The sequence below is a fragment of the Anthonomus grandis genome, chromosome 12 (genome assembly GCF_022605725.1).
Source record: "Anthonomus grandis grandis chromosome 12, icAntGran1.3, whole genome shotgun sequence".
Classification (NCBI taxonomy): domain Eukaryota; kingdom Metazoa; phylum Arthropoda; class Insecta; order Coleoptera; family Curculionidae; genus Anthonomus; species Anthonomus grandis.
In genome coordinates, this window is record NC_065557.1 from 15,044,252 (window position 1) to 15,066,192 (window position 21,941).

The 21,941-nt window shown below is 33.7% G+C and overlaps 1 protein-coding gene across 2 annotated transcripts in view; it reads left to right on the forward strand.

Moving 5' to 3' along the window:
• Window positions 1-21,941, forward strand: part of LOC126743315 (myosin-VIIa) — a 65,930-nt gene that overhangs the window by 38,393 nt on the left and 5,596 nt on the right. For both annotated transcript variants that reach the window (XM_050450345.1, XM_050450346.1), the window contains 14 exons: window positions 17,277-17,524; window positions 17,609-17,770; window positions 17,826-17,997; window positions 18,051-18,223; window positions 18,284-18,534; window positions 18,595-18,707; window positions 18,765-18,895; window positions 18,979-19,146; window positions 20,303-20,547; window positions 20,608-20,761; window positions 20,816-21,072; window positions 21,125-21,363; window positions 21,424-21,572; window positions 21,624-21,775. In XM_050450345.1, coding sequence (XP_050306302.1) covers window positions 17,277-17,524; window positions 17,609-17,770; window positions 17,826-17,997; window positions 18,051-18,223; window positions 18,284-18,534; window positions 18,595-18,707; window positions 18,765-18,895; window positions 18,979-19,146; window positions 20,303-20,547; window positions 20,608-20,761; window positions 20,816-21,072; window positions 21,125-21,363; window positions 21,424-21,572; window positions 21,624-21,775 — 2,614 coding nt within the window. The remainder of the gene's footprint in view (window positions 1-17,276; window positions 17,525-17,608; window positions 17,771-17,825; window positions 17,998-18,050; window positions 18,224-18,283; window positions 18,535-18,594; window positions 18,708-18,764; window positions 18,896-18,978; window positions 19,147-20,302; window positions 20,548-20,607; window positions 20,762-20,815; window positions 21,073-21,124; window positions 21,364-21,423; window positions 21,573-21,623; window positions 21,776-21,941) is intronic.

Consider the following 21,941-nt stretch of genomic DNA (forward strand, 5'->3'; position numbering starts at 1 on the left):
ATTTACGAGTCAGTGTTAAAATCTTGATCTACGTATATGAACTCTACTATCATAACTTTGATCATTGCGATGATATGCACTTCTAATTTTGGATAATATTCATCAGGTGCTATTTGAATCATTATTTTTATACATTTTTTAAAATCTATAAGGTTCGTCCGTAATCTATAATTTATTTAGTTTTAAAGCAAGAAAGTTTAACTATTAATATTCTGTTCTATATATGCCTGTATCTAGTTCGCAGGTCTTTTGATACTTATTAAAATTATACATTAACTCTGGACTAAACAATATTATTTTATGATAAGAGCATATACATATACAAGTTATACTGTATCAGATTCCTATGTCGAATCCAATACAACCTTGCAAAACACGTGTTGAAATAGCCTACACTTAAGATATAATATTATAATTCTATTCCTAGCCTATATAAACTCAGAATGAAAATGTTACATAAAACAACCTAAATGGCCATAAATGTGTTAGAGCCGCGTAGGTTTCTCGAAAAATCCACTACAACTACTCTTGCACAATGAATAACTGGTTATACTTATTGTGCTTTACCTATAAAGCGTAACATTAATCAAAATCGCTTAAACGTATCTGAGTAAAAACAATTAGTGCATTCAAACGTGGGTAAGTTCGAATTACTTACAATGGTGGTTTCTCACGATTATACGCCAAACAATATGGTAATATTATGGGGACATATCCATAAGCTATTTATTTATTAGCAACTGCATACACCTATATAAGTACTAGTATATTAGGTGCTGGACTTTTTAGATTGGAAAGTTATTTAATAAGATGTTTATCTATAAAATAGTTTATTGCATACGGAGGTAAATAACAAAAAAACATCAACAAACAAGTTAGTTTTCTTAAAAAAAAATTATCTAGGAATATTCTTCAATGATTCCTTAAAAATAAGAATTTTGAAATCTATAGCCTTACTCAGTACTTTTTCTACTGTTAAACATATATAAATAATTAATCTTATTTTATTGCAATTAATCCTCGTTCAGGATACTCATACATGCACTTTTCAAATAACTGGGCTTTACATATTTTCGCTATCTGATGATATCTGCCTAAATGATGATAATAAAAATCCCTTGTTTCTGTTAAAGGCTCGACTATACCGATTTTTTAAAAGATTTTGAAATGTTAAATAATTAAGTTTTTTTTTCTAGCTTTTTTGTACAACATAAAAGCTTTCTTGAAAATATATTTCTATGAAATTTCCGCTCTTTAAAATTTAACATATATAACAAAGAATATTCGATTCTCAGCATAATGAAACAGAACGGTACGATATTATATTAATAAAAGAACTCTCTTGCTTATTGCAACTAGTGAATTAAAGAGTCTGTGTGGTTTATTCTATAATAGAGGATGTCAAGAAAAAAACAATCGTTTTCTTTAAACTGAAACTTGTGATATAGTAGGCTGAATGTTCCTGATAATTATAAAGAAAAATTTCTATCCTACTCATTAGTTCATTACTTTTCATGTATCAAATATGGCTTTAATAAGAACTCCTAAGTTTAGTTTTATTATAGAATCAATTTCAAAATAATACACTTTTAATGATTCAATACTACATACAGTGGTATTTACTTAAATATATTCAAAAATCTTGCCTACCAACGTGTATAACTTGAAATCGCCCGAGACTCAAAGTTGACAGGCGAGAGCAGACGACGCGATTTGCATTCTTTTCTGCAACGTTCCGGGAACGCGGTCGCTTTCAGATTTATTTAAATCTGAATACTTCCATGCTTTCGAAAAGGATATAATAGCCTAAGAATTCAAATATATATCCGATATACTCTTAACCTTTTTGTAATAAGTTTTTAATTTGATATATAATCACAATAGCTTTAGCTGTAAATCAACCAATAGCTTTAATAAGGCAAAGGAAGCATTTTGAAAAAGTAGCACTTGTAATGATGAGGTATCTCTTTACTCTTTTATAACCATTATTTTAACCTGGGATATTAAACTGCATTTGCTACATTTTCTTAAGAATAAATGGTTTTTCAACGAACGATAAACTAAGTAATGAATTTGTTCGCCTACAATAATATAATTGAGTATTACCTATACCTTAAGGCAACTTTCACAATAGCTGTATTTTAGTCGTTTCACTAATAATGTTTAGTAAAATTATGTTGTTCATGTTACTTAAACTCCTGAGATAATAATATATTTATGTCTTATATGTTATTTAAAATTTAATGCAAGCAAATTTAAAACTGAACCAAATTCTTGAAAAAGATATTTTTTCAAGAATTTGTTTCAGATTTTCTTTGTTCCGATTATTAAAGAAGTTAATGTAGAGCAAGAAAAAGGAAGGAAAGGAGTATTTTATAAGTTCAATATGGTAATATCTAAACAACCCTGTAATGACAATCAACGGATAATTTTGAAGAAAAAAAGTTGCTGTTGATCTTTTTTAACATTGACTGAATTACAAATTAATATATATTCTTTTTCTCCCATTTGCAACAATTGGTACAGACAATTTGTAACTTTTTTTGACAAAAATAGACAAAATGTTGATACTTTGCCAAAAGTTAGTGTTCCTTTTGACAAGCCTAAAAACAAAAAATTGCGATTTCTTTCTCCCGTACTTTTTTGGAAAACTCAAATTTTTTTTGTAATCGATTTTTTGTAACGACCGTTTGTTTTAGGGAAAAGTATCCAAAACAAAAAAAAATATTATGATTAAATCGCCTAGAATTTTTATTCCAGGATCTTTTTTGTAAAATCAAACGTGCAGAAGATAGAGAGCGTTTAAGTCACCTAAAATTACTTTTTCGCAAAATTTTGAAATAATTTTTTATCACTGTTTTAAACATTTTCAACGTGTAGAACTCAAAAAGCCTACAAATATAATATATGCATTTTTTTTCAATATCTCTTTATAGAGATACAGCGCGTTTATTTTCCAAAAACCGCATTATATAAATATGAATGGTAAGTAATAATTTACTGAAACTGTTCTATTTCACTTAACGTTCCCGGAGCAGGTAATTTACTAAAAAAATGTGTTATTCTCCCTCTCCTTAAATGATTTTTGGTTTACTCAAAAATTTTTTGGATTCTATTTCTTACAAAAACACAAAAAGTTTAGAGCCAAATTGTCTACATTTAATACATTATTTTATATTTATATAGTAGCACTATTATTTTTTGGAACTATATTTGACATACGGTGTGGTGACTTTAACTGGAATAAATTCAGTTAAAACTAATCAAAATTTATCGCGAGATATTCTACGAAAATTTCTGAGAACCGTCGATTTTTGTTTATTTTTTTTCACTGTTCAAGATAGTTTTTGTATTTTTTCACCTACAGGGAGAGTCCAAATTAACCCCAACTTTTTTTTTCAAATGGAAAGCCACTTTTTTTAAACTCTCATTGAAAAGAGACCTTTTTCTTGATTAAATTGCCCTTTTTACTTTTGTGATTATCTAAAGGAGAAATATGAAAAAAACCATTAAATTATTAAAAGTTGCGTTTAATGTATAAGATGCTCAAAATGAGCACCATTTACTTGTTGGCAAACCCCAAGACGATAATAAAATTAGTTTCTGACATTTTCTAACACTTTTGGAGATATTTGTCGGATTTCTTGCCTAATATGTTCTTTGAGTTCATCTAGGTATCCTGGTTTGCTCATATAAATTTGACTTTTCAAATGTCCCTACAGAAAAAAATCAAGTGGGGTGAGATCGGAAGAACGTGCCGGCCACTCGATTGCACCCTTTCTACCAATCCATCTGTTTGGAAAATTGTCATCTAAATACTGGCGTACATTACGGGCATAATGTGGGGGAGCACCATCTTGTTGCATCCAGAATCTTTCATCATACAAATCTGGATCGAACTGACTCGGATATAAGGCACGTAAGACTGGAACTAGTTCATGTTCAAGAAATTCTACATATCTTTGCCCAGCTAAAGTATCATTGAAGAATATGGGCCCTATAACTTGCCTGCCAATTATGCCAGCCCAAACATTAGTTTTCTGGGGATATTGTGTATTAGTTTCCCTTACCCAGTGTGGGTTCTCGTCAGACCAGTAGCGACAGTTCTGCTTATTAACATGGCCATTTAGGGTGAATGTAGCCTTATCAGAAAAAAGGATCCACTCCGAAGATATGCGATTTTCGTCAATGGCGTTCATCATTAATACACAGAACTGAACTCTGCCATCTGGATCGTCTTCCAATAACTCTTGAACTGGTTGCATTTTATAAGGTCGTTTGTTTGCACTTTTTAAAATTTTTAGCACAGATTTATGATGAATGGAGTTTTCGCAAGCTACTCTTCTGGCTGCCGTTACCGGATTTTCTTCCATCGCTAACAATACATTTAATTGGATGTTTTCATTGATTTTAGAAGAGCTTTGTCTTGAAACATCCCTCACGTGCCCAACTTCTCGAAATCTGCTTTCGATTTTACTAACTGTACCTTGGTTAATAGATTGCAAATCTAGATATTTCTGCCAGAATAAGTGGACAACCTCTAGCGGAGTACGACTTCTGTCCCCATAACCAATCATCATTAAGATTTCAATCTTGTGGGATTCGGATAAATAAGGCATTTTTTTAATATAAGTTAACTTATTTAACAACTGGTTGAAATTCACTTTAACAGTGACACTACAATAATGTCAGGAAATGTCTCGATACCAATAAAATAAACAAACACGCCAAAAATTCAATACAAAATATTTCGAGACTTTTAATAATTTAATGGTTTTTTTTTTCGTATTTCTCCTTTAGATAATCACAGAAGTAAATAGGGCAATTTAATCAGGAAAAAGGGCTCTTTTCAATGAGAGTTTAAAAAAAGTGGCTTTCCATTTGAAAATCTTAAAATGTGAAAAAAATAAACAAACAAAAATCGACGGGTCTCGGGAAGTTTGCGAGATAAAATTTGATTAGTTTTAACTGAATTTATTCCAGTTAAAGTCACCACACTGTATATTTAATGTCCATATTTGATAAAGTGCAGATTAGCTACTATTAGTTTTTGGTAACAATGTATTACATTACGTACTTACCTGTAACTGAATATTCCTTAGGCGAATTTAAAGGTTCAGAAGGATGAATTTAAAAAGCAAATGATTAATAATGCATTACAGATTGTGTATTTTGTTGCACATCAAACGAATAATTAATAGCGATTAAATCTTGTTTACATATTTCGCTTACTGTACGTCCCAGATAATAAGAAAATAATAAAACAGGTTGTATAACTTGGTCTGTATATCTCTCTCATTTGAAATGTAAAAAAAATCATTACATTTTACAATAAAACATCAAAATAATTTTTGGTGATTTTGAGGCCCTCTATCTTGTGTGTTATTGCATGTTCATTGACTTACATGCGTAGTAATTTTAGACAATGATATTCTAAATTTTTTTGTCTTAGAAATTTTTCTTTAAATTGAGTAGTTTTCGTAAGAAACAGAATCCAAAAAATTTGTAAGTAAACCAAAAATTTTACTATTAATAAAAATCACAATTTTTTGGTAAATGACATGCTTCGGGAACGTCAGGTGAAATAGAGCAGGCCAAGTAAATTATTACGTACATTTTGTTTTGTACAATTGTATAACAGTACAACATTTGTACAATTGTACCTTTCATATTGATATAATGCAATTTTTGGAAAATAAACGCGCTGTATCTTGATAAAGAGATATTGGAAAAAAATGCAAACAATATTTTTGTGAGCTTTTTTGAGTTGTATACGTTGAAAATCTTTAAAACAGTGCAAAAAAAAATTTCAGGACGAAATTTTGGAAAAAGTCACGTTATTATGAACAAAAGTAATTGACACTTTTTAGATGACAGATTGACTGTACTAAATTACGAGTGAACAAATGAGCTACATATTCATAATTTTAGTTGAATTTTATTTTTTATATAGCTGAACTGTACTATTTTATAATATAAAAGACAAAAACAGTCATGAGAGCTAAGTTATTAGTATGATGTTGTTTCATAACAGCATATAGGCTAGGAGATAAACCCAAAAGAGATTATAAGATAAACTTAGGCGATAATTCCACCAGCCCACTATTTTTTTAAAGAGACTATAATATGCTGGAAAGCCAGTATACTTAAAATAAAAATAGTATTTACATCAGCTACTATAAAGCTAATTTTGAAAAAATAGTAGGGATGATACCTTAACATTCACATAACGGATCTACCATGCTTTTAATGAAATACTGGTAACGAGCAACTTCTTGATAAAGCCAGTATAGCAATTGGATGAAATTTGTAAGCAGTCACAATACTCTAAGAATGCACTTAGACAGTTTAAGGTGATAGGTAATCCATATTCAGTTGTCGTGTTTGGTCAGGAGGACTAGGAATTGAGAATTAGTGGAAAGATGTTAAATCGCTCAGTATACAAGTATAATTAAGCAAGATTTTGAATCCAGAACTTGCAGATATTCCAGAAAGGAGAAATGACTATTTTTGCCGAGCATTTGTATACTCATGAATAATCAAGAAGAAGTAGGGGTATGCCGAGAAAAAAACGAACGTACACAGGTTCTCTTATAGTATACAACAAATCTTATACTTAAAGTAAGATATACTTAATAAAGTCTCACCTGCGGCACTACTAAATATTCTTCTTGGGCTACCGGACCGCCCAGTCTGGATTGAGAGGGAGGCCATGGCGGCGTATAAGAGGATGAGAGATAGCGGAGGGTGGCGCAATGTTCACTTAGGACAAGGCCATATGGCGATTGCTCTTAGGATGTGTAAGAACATACTAATTCTGACATCCAGATTCACTACAGAAAGTGGCAAACTAAGGTTAAAGAAGGGGTTTCAAGTCGAAATCCCGATAAGGGAAGAATGGTCGGCGAACCAAGTTAAAGAGCCAAGTGGTTTCCAGGCCTGGTACACGGATGGATCATGGATGAAAAGCACCAATTCAGTGGCCAATTCGGAGCCGGAGTGTACAGGATGGAAAGTAGCACAGAGGAATCCTTCCTGCTAGGGAAACACACCACAGTTTTCCAAGCAGAGGTGTTTGCTATATTTGAAGTAGCCAACAAACGAGAGGCATTGGAAGATGACGGGGGGATTTGCATCTACTCCGATAGTCAAGCTGCCCTAAAGGCGATTCAGAAACCCAGGGCCAGCTCAGCGCTAGTCCAGGAATGCAGAGACGCATTGGAAAGGCTTGCAGCATACAAGGAAGTGAGACTGAGGTGGGTCCCAGGACACCAAGGTGTTGAGGGCAATGAGCGGGCCGACGAACTGGCAAGACAAGGTTCCGTTAACCTCTTCGTAGGCCCCGAACCGTGTCTCGGTCTTCAAAAAAAAAAAGCAAAAAACAAATCTCCCAGACAGAAGGATGTAGACAGGCCAAGGAAATGATACCAGACCATGACGGCTCTAAAGCAAGGCGACTGCTAACAAAGACCCGACAAAGTATCAAAGACTTGGTGGAAATCCTGACCGGGCACAACAGTCTAAACAGGCATCTACACCTTCTTGGTATAAGAGAAAGCCCACTCTGTCCGAATTGCGGTACAGGGAAGGAAACTTCATACCACATACTAGGTATCTGTGATAGGTGAAGTCGCCTGAGAAGGAAAATTTTCGGAGCAACGACACTCCAGCGGGAAGATCTTAAAGATCTGGACTGGAACAACGTGCAAGCCTTTATTAAAAGGACGGGCGTCTTCGAGGCAATGAGGACTGCGTACAGGCTATACGTCCTCGGCGAACTACGTGCTGGCGAGACCGGTCACGCAAATATTTGGTATCGGGCCATACAGGAATGTCCTCTCCTTCTGATGGGCAGTGACTGCATGGCTCTAGTGACTGTGGACTGCGAGGGATTCGTTACGCACTTTGCAGGCAGAGAGGAGTTGCAGCATTCCAATAGACCTGCATTGCTAAATAGGGGACCATCTGGTACACAGATGGCTCCAGAATGAATAACAGAGCTGGATCAGGGCTTTGTAGTGGGATCCCATATACCAGTAGGGCATACTCGCTGGGCGAGCACGCCACTGTCTTCCAGGCCGAAGTATTCGCTGTATTAAAATGCGGACAGAAAATCCTACACACCGCAATACAGTCGTATCAATATGCTCGGACAGCAGAGCTGCCATTAAGGCTATCACGGCCACAAAGGTAAGCTCCAAGCTTGTACTAGAGTGCACAAAAGTCCTGAAAAAACTGGTACAGATTGGATGCAGGGTCCAGCTCGTCTGGATACCTGGCCACGCAGGCCATGCAGGTAATGAGGAAGCGGACTCTCTTGCCAGACTGGGATCCGCGAATGTGCCGATGGGGCCGGAACCCATAGTTGGTATCGCCAAATGCGTTGCGGTCGAGTCAATGAAGGGTCTGCTGCACAAGTGGACCCACCGAAGATGGTAGCGTTTAGCGAAGTAGCGTTTTTCGTCTTACACACCTGGATTATCAGGTTACTTTGACTCGTAACATACTTGGTATCATATCAATGTACACTTTGTTCAAATTTGTGTTCAAAGCCGAGCGGCGAAGCAAATGTGTGTTAACTGAATATGCTTCTGATGGTTTGATATCCCTAACATGAACTAAGCCCTAAAATAAGGTTGACATCCCGCAGTTAAATAAATAATACACGTTTGCGAAATTAAAAATCAGTCCTAATAATAGAGAGGATTAAATAAATCAATAAACTAAAAATATAATTAAAGATGTGGTTTCAAATATAGTCATTGTAAGGCTGAGGTTTTTAAAAAACTCTTTTTATGCGTTTATGCTAAAGATTGCAAATAATAAAGCATTTTCTGAAAAAAAATAACGTTTTTCTTTTGATGGTACTTTTAACTTCTGCACATAGTAACTCTGAATTGAACTTAATGTTGGTTTTATATGCGTCATAACTTTACAGGACGTAGATGTTTATATTTCCTTCTATTAAATTCTTCACTCAATCTATACATTAAAGCTTCAGGACAATAATGACTTTCTCGCCACGGCACAGGTTTCCTAACGGTACCATCTCTCCTTGTACCTTAATAATGTATATTTGTGTCTAATTCTTCAATTTATAAGTTACGTCGACTATGCCTTGAACTAAGAAAGGCAACTCGTACAGAAACCAGTCATCGTCTAATATGTTCGCAATTTAAATTGGATGATTCCTCGTTATTTATACGCTAATCACCATGACTAGATGTAACAAATTGGGTCGAGAATATGTTAACTACAAAACGCATTTGTTATATTGCCTCCTTTAAATGTTTTAAATCAATTTGCTGCTGTTTTATTTCGCAATCGCATTAAACGTTCGTAATGTTACGATGCTTGTTTTACTTATAATTAATTATAGGTATTAGCATAAAATTGCATCAATCGGTTGAATAAATTTAATTAAATTTACAAGACATTATGCTTTGTTTAATAAAAAATATATCAGAATTATTAGATTTGATACTTTAGAAGGGCAAAAATTTTTATCAAACACCATAGAGGGTTTCAATGTCAGGAAAAGTGATAGAAGTGGTAGGAGTAGATTAACCTTTAACTCTTAATTTTTTTTTTATTAAGAGGCACTAGATTCTTGTTTTTAGATCAAGAACCTTACAAAAAAATGGCCTTTCAATGTTAAAAAAATAGCGTGAATCAACTGGTTTGTTAAATTTGATTGATTAATTGAATTGACTTGTTTATGAATCACACAGGTAAAAGATTTCCGGAAATTTACATCAAAGGAAAATGAATATTAAAATTTTATTTGCTTTTTTATTTAAATTTGTTTATTGAAGTATTTCATTCAAAAATAACAGTTTTTTTTTAACCAAGATAGTTCTAAATAGTTATAGATAGTTATTGACTAAATTACGTGAAGAAGTGACTTAATTTTAAAGATAGTTTTTTTTTTAATTTATGGAGAGATCGTAAAAGTGTAAAAAAAGCAGCTTTTTAATGAAAAATAAAATAGGTATGTAAGTAGTATGGCAAGTTTTCTAAAACTGATTAAGGGAAAAATATAATTGATGTAATTAAGTGATTATTTTCATGTTTAACGATAATTTTTCATGTTTGATCATATTTTCATTAAAATATGAACTTTTTAACCATATATACAAAATGGGTAATTCTGGAAAATATCGTCATATTTCATAAACTTCATAAGCTATTAAATAATATTTCACATTTTCATAATAACTTTAGAGTCTGGTAAATATAGTGTTGCCATGCCATGATCTATAAAATCCGCCTTTAGCTCCGTTATTCTTACTAAGCTTCTTAAAATAATTGCTTAGTAAAAATACTGTAGAATAAAACTGCATATTAAAGATTAAATGAACGGCATACATCATTAATTCTCTCAAAAATTAAAAACAAAATATTTGAAATTCAGAATAAGCCCATAAAGATGGTAGCATTAGGTGCATTTCCTTTAATATGTTACTATATACTATATGAAAACTATAAAAGTTTTAAAAAGCCACAATCAACCTATCAATATGGTACTTTTTTCAGCTATTTTTAACTAAATAATTTATTAATGAAGTTTTTTTTTGGGTATTATAACGTACAACGTTATTTTAGATCTTCAGACGTCTGTGGCCCAAAATCTACCTAAAAATGACCTCGTTTACAGGCGTTAGACGTTTTCTTACTACCTGGCTAGGCCATAACATCTCTTCAGCCTTTATTACCAAATTAAAAAAACCCGACTTTGATAATTGTTAAATAATTTTTAGAAAATGTGTCATTTTAACGACCAGATTTAAATTTTTATAAACAACCTTTAAAACTTGGCAATGGAGATTTTTGGAAATAAAATGTTTTGACTTTATGCTGCTTCTTCATATTTAAAGTCACGCATTAAAAACTTAAAAAAGCAATAAACTGTGCTCCGGACTATACTATAAGTCATACCTTTATTGAGAGAGTAAATTGTAAAAATTGATAACTCTCTCCAAGAAACAGCTTCAATTAGTTTAATTTATGGATATTTTGGAGAGTGCATGTTAAAAGAAATCGAAATTCCCAAAAGTCAGAGTAGGGCATTGAATATGTAAAAAAAACAGGGGTAAAAGAAACGTTAAAATGTTTTCCTTGTCTTATATGTTCAATAGAACTTTAAGAACTATACAACTGCAAAGTGCTATTTAATTCAGGGGTGGGTTTTTTAGGTCCCATTTGATCCGGTTTTCAGTTTTACTTAAAATCTATATATTTTTCGGTATACATGCTTATAAAAAAGGCTTAGATAATTAAATTCAAAATATTATCGTGGAAGTTTTTTTCTTTTTTAATAAGATACAATCGAATAACTAAAAACGCAATGCTTAGTTCTTAAGTAAAACCAAAAAATATAAATAAATCATAAATAAGTAACTTAAATGACGTCTGTACGATGTTATTAGATTTTTCAAAAGTGTCAAGCATACATTAAATAAGTCCTATATTAGAGTGTATAGAATTACGCTGCTTTTTATCATGAAAACAAATAAAGAGAAGCAATACATAGGGCATTATAAACACGTCTGGCAAATATCTGTTTTGGATGCCACAATATCCATGCATTAACACGAAACAAAAATCTCGGCCTTCTCAAGTTATTAGAGGATTATTAGAAGGGCTATCCTTCTCTTTTTAACTTCTGACATAGACTTGTCAGAAGTTAAAAATGTTAATACATTGATTTCCGCACCCAAGGTATTCGTTGGCCAAGGGTGTACTATTAGATCAGATTTAAAGTCATGTATAATATATAATCTCATTTAATATATAAACATATTATCCTAATAAGTGATTACAATGGTTTCAATATGTAACTTTTAGTATTTGAACATTAGATTTCATACTCAAAATAAAAAAATTAAATTAAATATTTCATTAAGTTAATTTTAAATAAATTTGTCGCATACTGATTAGTTACCTACCTATTTCCATTCTTTCACAGCTTAAAACTTCTGCGAGTTGTGGCGTATTTTAATTTTTTATAAGCCCCCATGGATAATCATGGGATAATACGAGAATATTATATGTAGATATTTAAAATACATTGATTTCATTTCTATAAAAATTAGGTACTTAAAGATCCATAAAGATAATATTGATAAATACATCTACAGTCGTCGAATCAGGTTGTTTTTCTAAGTTAGTTGTTAGAATATACAAGTAATCCGTAAGTTTTCACCCAAATTGTATGTCCCATTTTTCATATAACTCCTAAAATGCGTTTAAAAATTTTAAGACTATATTAGTAATAACTGCATTCAATCCTTCACGAGACATAAGACATTGGCTTGATGGATACCCAGATCTATTAAATTCAAAACTGAAACGTAAATCTTACAAACTTTGTTCAATGTCTTTAAGAAATGTTGTTCTCAAAAATTTGGTCAAACAAATACAACCCTCTGAAAAGATCTCTGCCGCATGGGAATCTGGGAAGGAAGAATTTAAAAAAATGTGGTTTGGAAGAATTTTCTGCACTATTGTTGGATATTTAGAAACTTCAAATATCCTACAAAAATAGTATTGATTACAATGGTATTGAGATTTTCTAATTATAATTACCTAATATTTACCTTTCTTTAATTTAAAACTTTAATAACTTGATCTTTTTTGAACCCCTACGGCCAAATATATCTTACTTAAATTGCTTCCTCCGTTTGGAATTTTTCGCACCAAATTAGCCTCACCAACTGGCAATATTTCTTAATTATTATACACAAGAGTGTGGCTAAATTAACGTTGGAACCACATAAGCATACACATAACATTATCTCAACTACCTACCGTTACATTAGCATCTTGGGGCCACCTTTTAGTATAGAGCAGGTTCCGTGGCCATAAAGATAGCATTCCTCGCTTTGGGCACAAGTGCGCGCACTTTGCACGAGGATCAGATGAAGTCAAAAGAAGAAGAAGAAGAAAAACAAGACGACGAAAAAAGCAGAAGATGTTCTGGTTACCATATAATTTAACCACGATCGAATATTTCATCCGTACGATGTAAAGTCCGTCCCATGAATGGATTTATGGTACACTAACTGATCATTTTTACTTGTTTTTTGGGAGGAAGTTTCAATAATTACAGCTGATGGGACCGATGATTAGGCGTCACGCACCGTTGTCATGATTTTAAACCATGAATTTTCGGTATTACTTTTCGGATCGGCAGCTAAATTATCGATAAACGCATTGATGTAACATGACTCTTTCACGTCATTTGGCCACCTTCTTTTTTTACATAATGTCTACATGCCGCCCCCATATATTTGTTTTAAGTTAAATATTTACAAACGTCAACAGTTCATGAGACATGAGGTAATTCAAAAGTCGAAAAAAACAAGTTGTCTAGGCGGCTAACCCACTTCCATCTCAAAGTTGTCTTACTACTTTCTTTTGTTTGTATTAAACTTGTTTGATGTACTCAGTCGTAAAGTACTTATACAATGCAAAGACCATGTAAATTTTATTTATATGGTAGTTTTAAATAATATAAGGCGTCTAGAACAATGACATGACAGGGTTATTTCAGATGTTTTAGACCGCATATATTATTAAACTGTTTTGCAAGTCAACGTTTAACACGCAACTAATTCATAAAAAACGTTAATTATTTATTAAGCATATCCATTTCATATTGATAACAAAAACTAAAAATTAGCTGCCCCTACTATTGTGTTAAAAATTTCTTGTCAATCTAGTATATTTTCTTCTTGCTTAAAGCTATCAAAAATATTAATTGCTCTATATATGGGTGGCAATTGCAATTTAATCCTTTAAATATAATACAATTTTATATTTATCAACTTTATCTGAACTAGTGGGAAAACTAGAAAAAGAACAGTCCCATGGTTAAAACCTTTGGTGTAACACTTAAATTCCAAGGCAAATTTACCACTAACCAAAACGCTTTATTTTACACTCGACACGTGTTTCGCTAACGATGTTAGCATCTTCGGGATAACAATAAACATTTTAGAAAAATAACGCCTTTTTTAAACTTTTCTTCTTATATTTGCGACTTTTCATAAAAGATAATTTGGATTCCTGTAGAGAGAAACAAATTTGATTTTAATTTGAAATTTGATAAAGATTTTGGTAAGTATACAAAATTTTTTTTTGAAACAGTATATATATTCTTATATATAACTTCTCCCGGGTATAATAGGGGCTGCTAAGTAAGTCCCAGAACATTGCTGCAGAAGCTTTCTCTATATCTTGTTAGGAGCCTCACACCAAAGAGATTTAAAAGTTATTTTCCAGGACTTATTCCTTGCCTGTAGTTAGCAAAAATAATGTTTTCTTTACAATGGTAGGATGGCTATAGTTCATAAAACTATAAGTCAATTTTATATTTATTTTTTTTTAAACTAGTGAACATACTGGTAAAGGGATACCTTTTTCTAGATGGGACACTAATCAAGGTATGTTTAACTTATTTTCGGAGCTTTCCTTCAATTAAAACATAACGAAAAATGCATGTGTAATGTACAGATAAATGCATGTATAATGTACAGATCCCAAAAATACAATAAAATATTAACTTAAACTAGAGTAAAAATCACAGATGTAAATAGCTCCGCACGTGCGAGAGCTATTTACATCTGTGTAAAAATCTCTTTGAGTAGTTAAAACTTCTTTCAACTTGCTTGACTACTCCAGTATGCTATTGTCTAAGGCCTTTAAGTGTATGAGAACTGGCTGCAGAACTTCGCGTGTGACTTATTTGTTTTAAAACTGAATATCTTGATGAGTCTTCTGGTACGCAGTCTGTTGTTCCATTTGACTCTTGAAGGGATCATGCTGTTTGCTGATAACACATCAGCTCTATGGTGCAATAGGAACTCTAAGTAGATCCTTAGTGACATCGCATCAGTTCATTTGACCATCAAGCAGTGGAGCGACTCAAATGAACTTTGCTTGCACCACGGCTGCAAACATGGGAAAATCTTCTATTATTTAATTTAGAAGTATAGAACGTTGATATTTGACATTGTCAAAAGTTCTAAATATCTTGTATGCAATATCGACAAAAAACTGATTGAAGAAATTTAAAAAAAATGCCTTCGGCAACTATCGCTGTGTTGTCTTGAAGTTTTTTGCTCTCTGTTTGATTCTTATGTAATAGCTATACAGGGTATTCATTTAAAAACTTCCCATCACGGCTTTAACGAAAACCACTGTTTAAAAAAAAACGCCGAAATACGTCAAAACGTTTGTCAAGGGGGACAACTTTCTAACCTAAAATTACTTCACCCCCTTTCACCATCTGCCCCCCAGGGTCATCACCTTAAAAATTTTAAATGGCAAGGGGTATCGAGTAATAGCTTGTTTAAAAGGTCTTTCGATTTTTTTTATTTTGACGTTTGATATTTTTAAATCGGTCGATTCGTTTTCGAGAAAATTAGAAAAATCTTTGTTTATCTTAATTTCTTCAGATAGAAAACATGAAAATATCAGTTTTTATTTCAATAAGTGTTCAAAATGTTGCCCGTTTTTGGTTAAACAATGATATAGGCGATGTTCAAATTCCTGACCGACATTTTCAAAAACCAGTTTCCAGATAAATGGATAGGGCGAAGGGGGCCTATAGAATGGCCTGCTAGATCTCCTGATATAACGCCCTGATACAATGGGTCTACCAATAGAAGTGATAGAAGTTTAGTGGGCCATGTACGCAAAATGGTATATATCAAAACGCGGATCAAGCGTCAGTTGTGTTAAGTATACTTTGACATTTCATCATGAATCGTTTAAGTCAAGAGCAACGTATAGCTATCGTGAAAAGGTATTACGAAAATGCGCAATCGGTTAGAGCCTGTTATCGTGCTCTTGGAGAAGATTTTGGCCATCGTGGACGGCCTTCTGAGCTTGCAATAAGGCGCACAATTAATAAGTTTGAACGGGAGTACACTCTTCTGGATAATAAGCACCAACGCGACAAAAAAGTGCAAGGACCGCTGAAAATATCGCCGCTGCAAGAGAAAGTGTTGACGCGAATAACAATGTGTCTGTTTTGCGCCGTTCTCAGCAATCAGGCATTTCACCAATGTCTCTGTGGCGCATTTTGAAGAAAGACTTAGGCCTTCATTCATATAAGATGGTTCTAACTCAAGAATTGAAGCCTGCTGACCATGGTTTGCGAAGAACGTTTACCGACTGGGCCCTGTTGCAGTTGGAACAAAATGCCGATTTTGGAAAACAAATCATCTTTTCAGATGAAGCCCATTTTTGTCTTAGTGGCGTTGTAATTACGCAAAATTGCCGCTTCTGGTGTCAGAACAATCCCTAGAAATTAGTACAGGTGCCATTATACCCCTTAAAAGTGACTGTGTGGTGTGGTTTGCATGTCGGTGGAATTATCGGTCCATAGTTTTTTGAGGATACAGGGGGGCGTACTGTGACAGTCAACGGAGAGCGCTACCGCGACATGATAACAAACTTTCTTTGGCCTGCATTTGATGGTGGAGACTTCGAACAGAATTGGTTTCAACAGGACGGAGCAACATTACACACCACCCGAGCCACAATTAATTTATTAAGAGAGCTCTTTAAAGATCGAATAATTTCGCGACATGCCAATATCAACTGGCCACCAACGTCCTGTGATCTTACTCCCCTGGACTTTTTTCTTTGGGGATATGTGAAGTCGAAAGTGTATTCTAACAATCCTCAAACCATCAATGAGTTAAAAGTTAACATAACTAGGGTTATTCGCGAAATTCAGCCCAACTTGTTAGCAAAAGTGATTGAAAATTGGGTTCATCATCTACACGTCTGCTGCCGTAGCCGAGGTGGACATCTTAATGATATTTTGTTTAAACATAATGTAACATAATAAACTATAACATGAAACATCAATCATAGAAATTAACCAATTCGTTTTTATTATTTAGCAATTTAAACTTATATCATTCTTATTGGTAGACCCTATAAAAGACTTCGAAAGACCTTTTAAACAAGCTATTACTCGATAACACTTGCCATTTAAAAATTTTTAAGGGGATGACCCTGGAGGGCAGAGGGTGAAAGGGGGTGAAGTAATCTTAGGTAAGAAAGTTGTCCCCCTTCACAAACCTTTTGACATATTTCGGCGTTTTTTTTTAAACAGTGGTTTTTTTAAACAGTGGGAAGTTTTCAGATGAACACCCTGTATATATACATATATTATTCTAATTTTTTCAAGAAAAGTTTATTTAACAACTTCAAGGCTTTAAACAAATAGATTATTAATATGCTTCCATGTTTTTCAGATGCCTCGTCATCAAACGAAGCCGTCCATCTGCAACAACGATTACGCAGCTTGAGTACTGAACTGGTTACTTTACGTAATAGATTACATGTGCAGGGATCTCCTCAGCAGCCTCCCATCAAGGGAGGAGGAGGTGGCACCAGTGGTACATCCATCCAAGCCCCTACTAAAGTTCCCCTTAATGCCAGACATCCCAATATACCACTTAGAGGAGGGCAACAGTATGGTGGGACCACTGCTCCACTGCTGGTAAGATCGAATTAATTAAAATCGAATATAAATGAAAGAATGTATTATATATAATTCAATTCATACAATTTTTTTTTCTTTCAGTCCTCTGGTCAAAAAACTGTTCCAACTACCATTCTGATCCCACCAGCTCAGAACAATAAGGCAACAGCTGCCATTGACGATCTCATTCACTTACCTGGTCTACTTACGGAAGATGCTGTTATGAAATGCTTGCAAGCGAGGTTCGCAGCTAATCAATTCTATGTAAGTACATAGGCTTGGTGCACTAAGTATTTTGGATTCTCACTAATATTTCTAGACCAACGTTGGACCCATTATCCTCTGTGTGAACCCTTATAGAGATGTTGGCAATCCCCTTACCCTAAACAGTACAAGAAGTCTTGCACTAAGCTCTCAGCTTAATAAAGTAGTTCAGGAAGCTGTCAGGCAGCAGTCTGAAACTGGTTATCCTCAGGCCATAATACTTTCTGGTAAGCTAGATCTCACTAAGAAATGTATATATTAATAGTTTAATCAATATTAGGAACGAGTGGTTCGGGAAAGAGCCATGCATCGATGTTACTTTTGCGACAGCTATTTGCAGTAGCTGGGGGAGGTCCGGAAACTGATGCGTTTAAGCATTTGGCTGCTGCATTTACCGTACTTAGATCTTTAGGTTCGGCAAAAACGCTTACCAATTCAGAGTCGAGTAGAATCGTAAGTTTATGTTAAATTTAATTTTTTTTAAATTTTTGCTTAAACGGTTTAATATTTTAGGGGCAATTCATTGAAGTGCAAGTCACAGATGGTGCCCTTTACCGAACAAAAATTCACTGTTACTTCCTTGATCAAACTAGGGTGATCTCTCCATTACCAGGTGAAAAAAATTACCATATATTTTACCAAATGTTAGCAGGGCTATCGTCCGATGACAGAACCAAGTTGAATTTGGATGGTCATAGCCTTTCTACCTTAAAGTATTTGCAACATGGCGATGTTAGGCAAGATGTATCAGAAGATGCTTCAAGGTAAAAGAATCTACTTTTTTATGTTATTAAGACTTTTATATATTTAAGAAACATGTTTAGGTTTCAAGCATGGAAGACTTGCCTTGGGGTGCTGGGGATACCTTTTTTGGATGTTGTGCGGGTGTTAGCTGCTGTTTTACTTTTAGGAAATGTTCACTTCTCTGATGGAAAAGGTATAAATAGATTTAACATGTTAATATCTTATGAATTAAGTTTTGATTCTCTTCTAGGAATGGAAGTTGATGTAAGAGGTGAAACAGAGCTGAATGCCGTAGCAGCTTTACTAGGTGTATCTGGAGCAGCTTTATTTAGGGGCTTAACGTCACGAACTCATAATGCTAGGGGACAATTAGTAAAATCTGTAAGTAATATGGCAAAATTTTTAAAAAAATTGTCAAATTATTAAAGAAAAAGTTTATTGAATTAGTTTTTTCTAATTTAAAGGTTTGTGATGCTAATATGTCAAATATGACGAGAGATTGTCTGGCAAAAGCTCTCTATTGTAGAACCGTCGCAACTATTGTCAGGCGTGCTAATAGCCTTAAAAGATTAGGATCAACGTTGGGGACCTTGAGTTCTGATTCTAATGAATCAGTACATAACCAAGCCGAAGTAAGTTCATAAATAAATACTATGTTTATTTTCTAATGTAAGCTACTTTAGAAAAATTGCTAATTAAAAAATACAATTACTTTATTTTGTTTACACTATTTTGATACTCAGTCGTTCAAGTTGTCAGCTATTTCAAATAGGTCTAGAGTAGAAATCTATTTTTTTTAAATTTGGCTGTACTCGAATCAGCTTTAAATTCTCAAGGCGTTTTGTAGCCGAGGTTTAAATTCACTCGCATATATTAACTAAATAGGAGCCTGAAAGATGGAGTTCTGAGGAACCTCTATTGTACTGGTAAATTTAGAAATAGAGGTAGTAGAGGTATAGAGGTATTTAATAAATTTGAAAGACCAATTGGTCAGTATTTATTCCAAATACTCTGCTTGTGTGCAAATACATGGGCACAAGCAGAGTAAAGCATTAAGGTCATACTATGTTAAACTTTGTCAAGACTTATGGCACAATTTACTCTCAACTCAAATGCTCTATCTCAATTTTCCATTGCTACACTCTACTGTTAGTCAGTCTACTAATACAGGACGTCCACATGTCCTGTATTTTAGTAAGCAATCTCATGATGAATATAACAATTACCAACGTTTCTTTACATAAATTTCATGAATGTAGGTAATGCTTATTTAATGTAACTAAAAACGATACTAAACATTAATGCAATTTCTCTGCAGCCACTTTTCCCAAACCAGAATCTTCGTCTTTAATGCATTTTATCTGATTTTGCGTTTTTTTAAAACTTTCCCATCTTAAATTAATTTAAGATTTTGGTTGCTTCTGGTCGCAGAATTTGTTTCCAGAATGTTTATACTCTCCGGTTGTCTTTAGACTTTTTTTAATTTAATCATTCATTTGGTAAGTAGTACTGTCTGAATTATCCTATAGAATTTTAGTAAATAATAAGAGGCAATTGGAGATTGGAAGGTGTTAGTAGCTAGAAATTTACACCTGTTATTTGCATCATAGAATTGGTTTTGGACGCTAAAATTCTTATTAGGACGGAGAAAATATATCTAAAAAATAAGGAAATATATTTCTCACTTTTACAATTTTCCATTAAGCCATTTTGGGAATCAATTTTCAAAAACGATGAAGTATTTTCAAATATTTTAATATTATAAAAAAAAAGTTGTTTTTTTGTAAGGTTACCAGCCAGCATGCATCAACTGTAGGACATGGCAGCAGTTCAGCAGGCAATAAATCAATGGTTGCCTTAAATAACGCAGTTCGGCATGCCACCACAGATGGCTTCATAGGTATCTTGGACATGTTCGGATTTGAAGATCCAAAGCCTGCACAGTTGGAGCATTTGTGTATCAATCTCTGTGCTGAAACCATGCAACATTTTTATAATACGCATATTTTTAAATCAAGCATAGAATCTTGCAGGTAGTTTATTATATCTCGGTTCTATAGATTGAATATAATATGTTTAACAATATTTTCCAGAGATGAAGGGGTAAGCTGTGAAGTGGAAGTCGATTATGTAGATAATGTTCCTTGTATAGATTTAATATCTTCGTTAAGAACTGGACTTCTTAGTATGTTAGATGTTGAGTGCTCGATACGGGGAACTGCCGAGTCGTATATCTCAAAAATAAAGGTGCATATAATAATTACGTGGTTATGGAATTATTTAAATAATAAATAATTTTAGGTGCAACATAAAAACAATAAAAGACTGTTCGATCAAAAATCCATGGACTCGCGACTTTTTGGAATTCAGCATTTTGCAGGAAGAGTTATTTATGATGCTACTGATTTCTTGGATACAAACAAAGACGTTGTGCCAGATGACTTAGTAGCAGTATTCTACAAGCAGACTTGCAATTTTGGATTTGCTACACATTTATTCGGTAGTGAACTTAAAGCGCTTTATGCAGTCGAAAACGTACCAAGAGGAGTTAGTTTTAGGTAAATATTTCTACATAAAAGCAGAAACGGGACAAAAAATGTTTTTTTGCAGAATTTCTCCCACTTCACATACAGACCTCCTAAATGGCGATGAACCAGTCTCAACTCTTACTCAAGACTTTCACACTAGATTAGATAACTTACTTCGAACTTTGGTACATGCACGACCTCACTTTGTGAGGTGTATCTCTAGTAACAACCAAGAGGCGGCAAACAGATTTGATAGAGGAATGGTCGTAAGGCAAATAAGATCCTTACAGGTATTGGAAACTGTCAATTTAATGGCTGGCGGTAAGTAGATATTTGATTGTTTCTGCTTTTTGATCTATATTAATAACAACAAAATTTCAGGTTTTCCTCATAGAATGAGATATAAAGCCTTTAATTCTCGCTATCGTCTTTTGGCTCCACTTTCCGCACTAAGTCGAACCGAAGAAAAAGTTACTGAAGACTGCAAAACCATTTTACAGTATGCCACAGATCTGTTAGCTAAAAGAGAAGTAAGTAACTAGATTGTGAAGTAAAGTATGATAAAATGATTTTTACTATAGGCAGTCAGTCCGGTTTCAACTAGTTGGGCCTTAGGAAAACGTCACATATTCTTAAGTGAGGGAATTCGACAACTCTTAGAGACTCTTCGGAATGAAACTAGACAAAAGGCAGCTACCTTAATACAATCGAGTTGGAGAGGATGGAGGTGTCGGTGAGTTAAATTTGTTATCTCCAATGATTTCTATGATAATAAAGATAAAACCTATTTTCAAAATGTTTTTGTTTTATAAAAAAACGTAAATTCTGCTTAACCTAATTAGTTTGAATGAAATAAAACAATGTATTAAATAGGCAGGATTTTATCGGTCGGTTTCCTG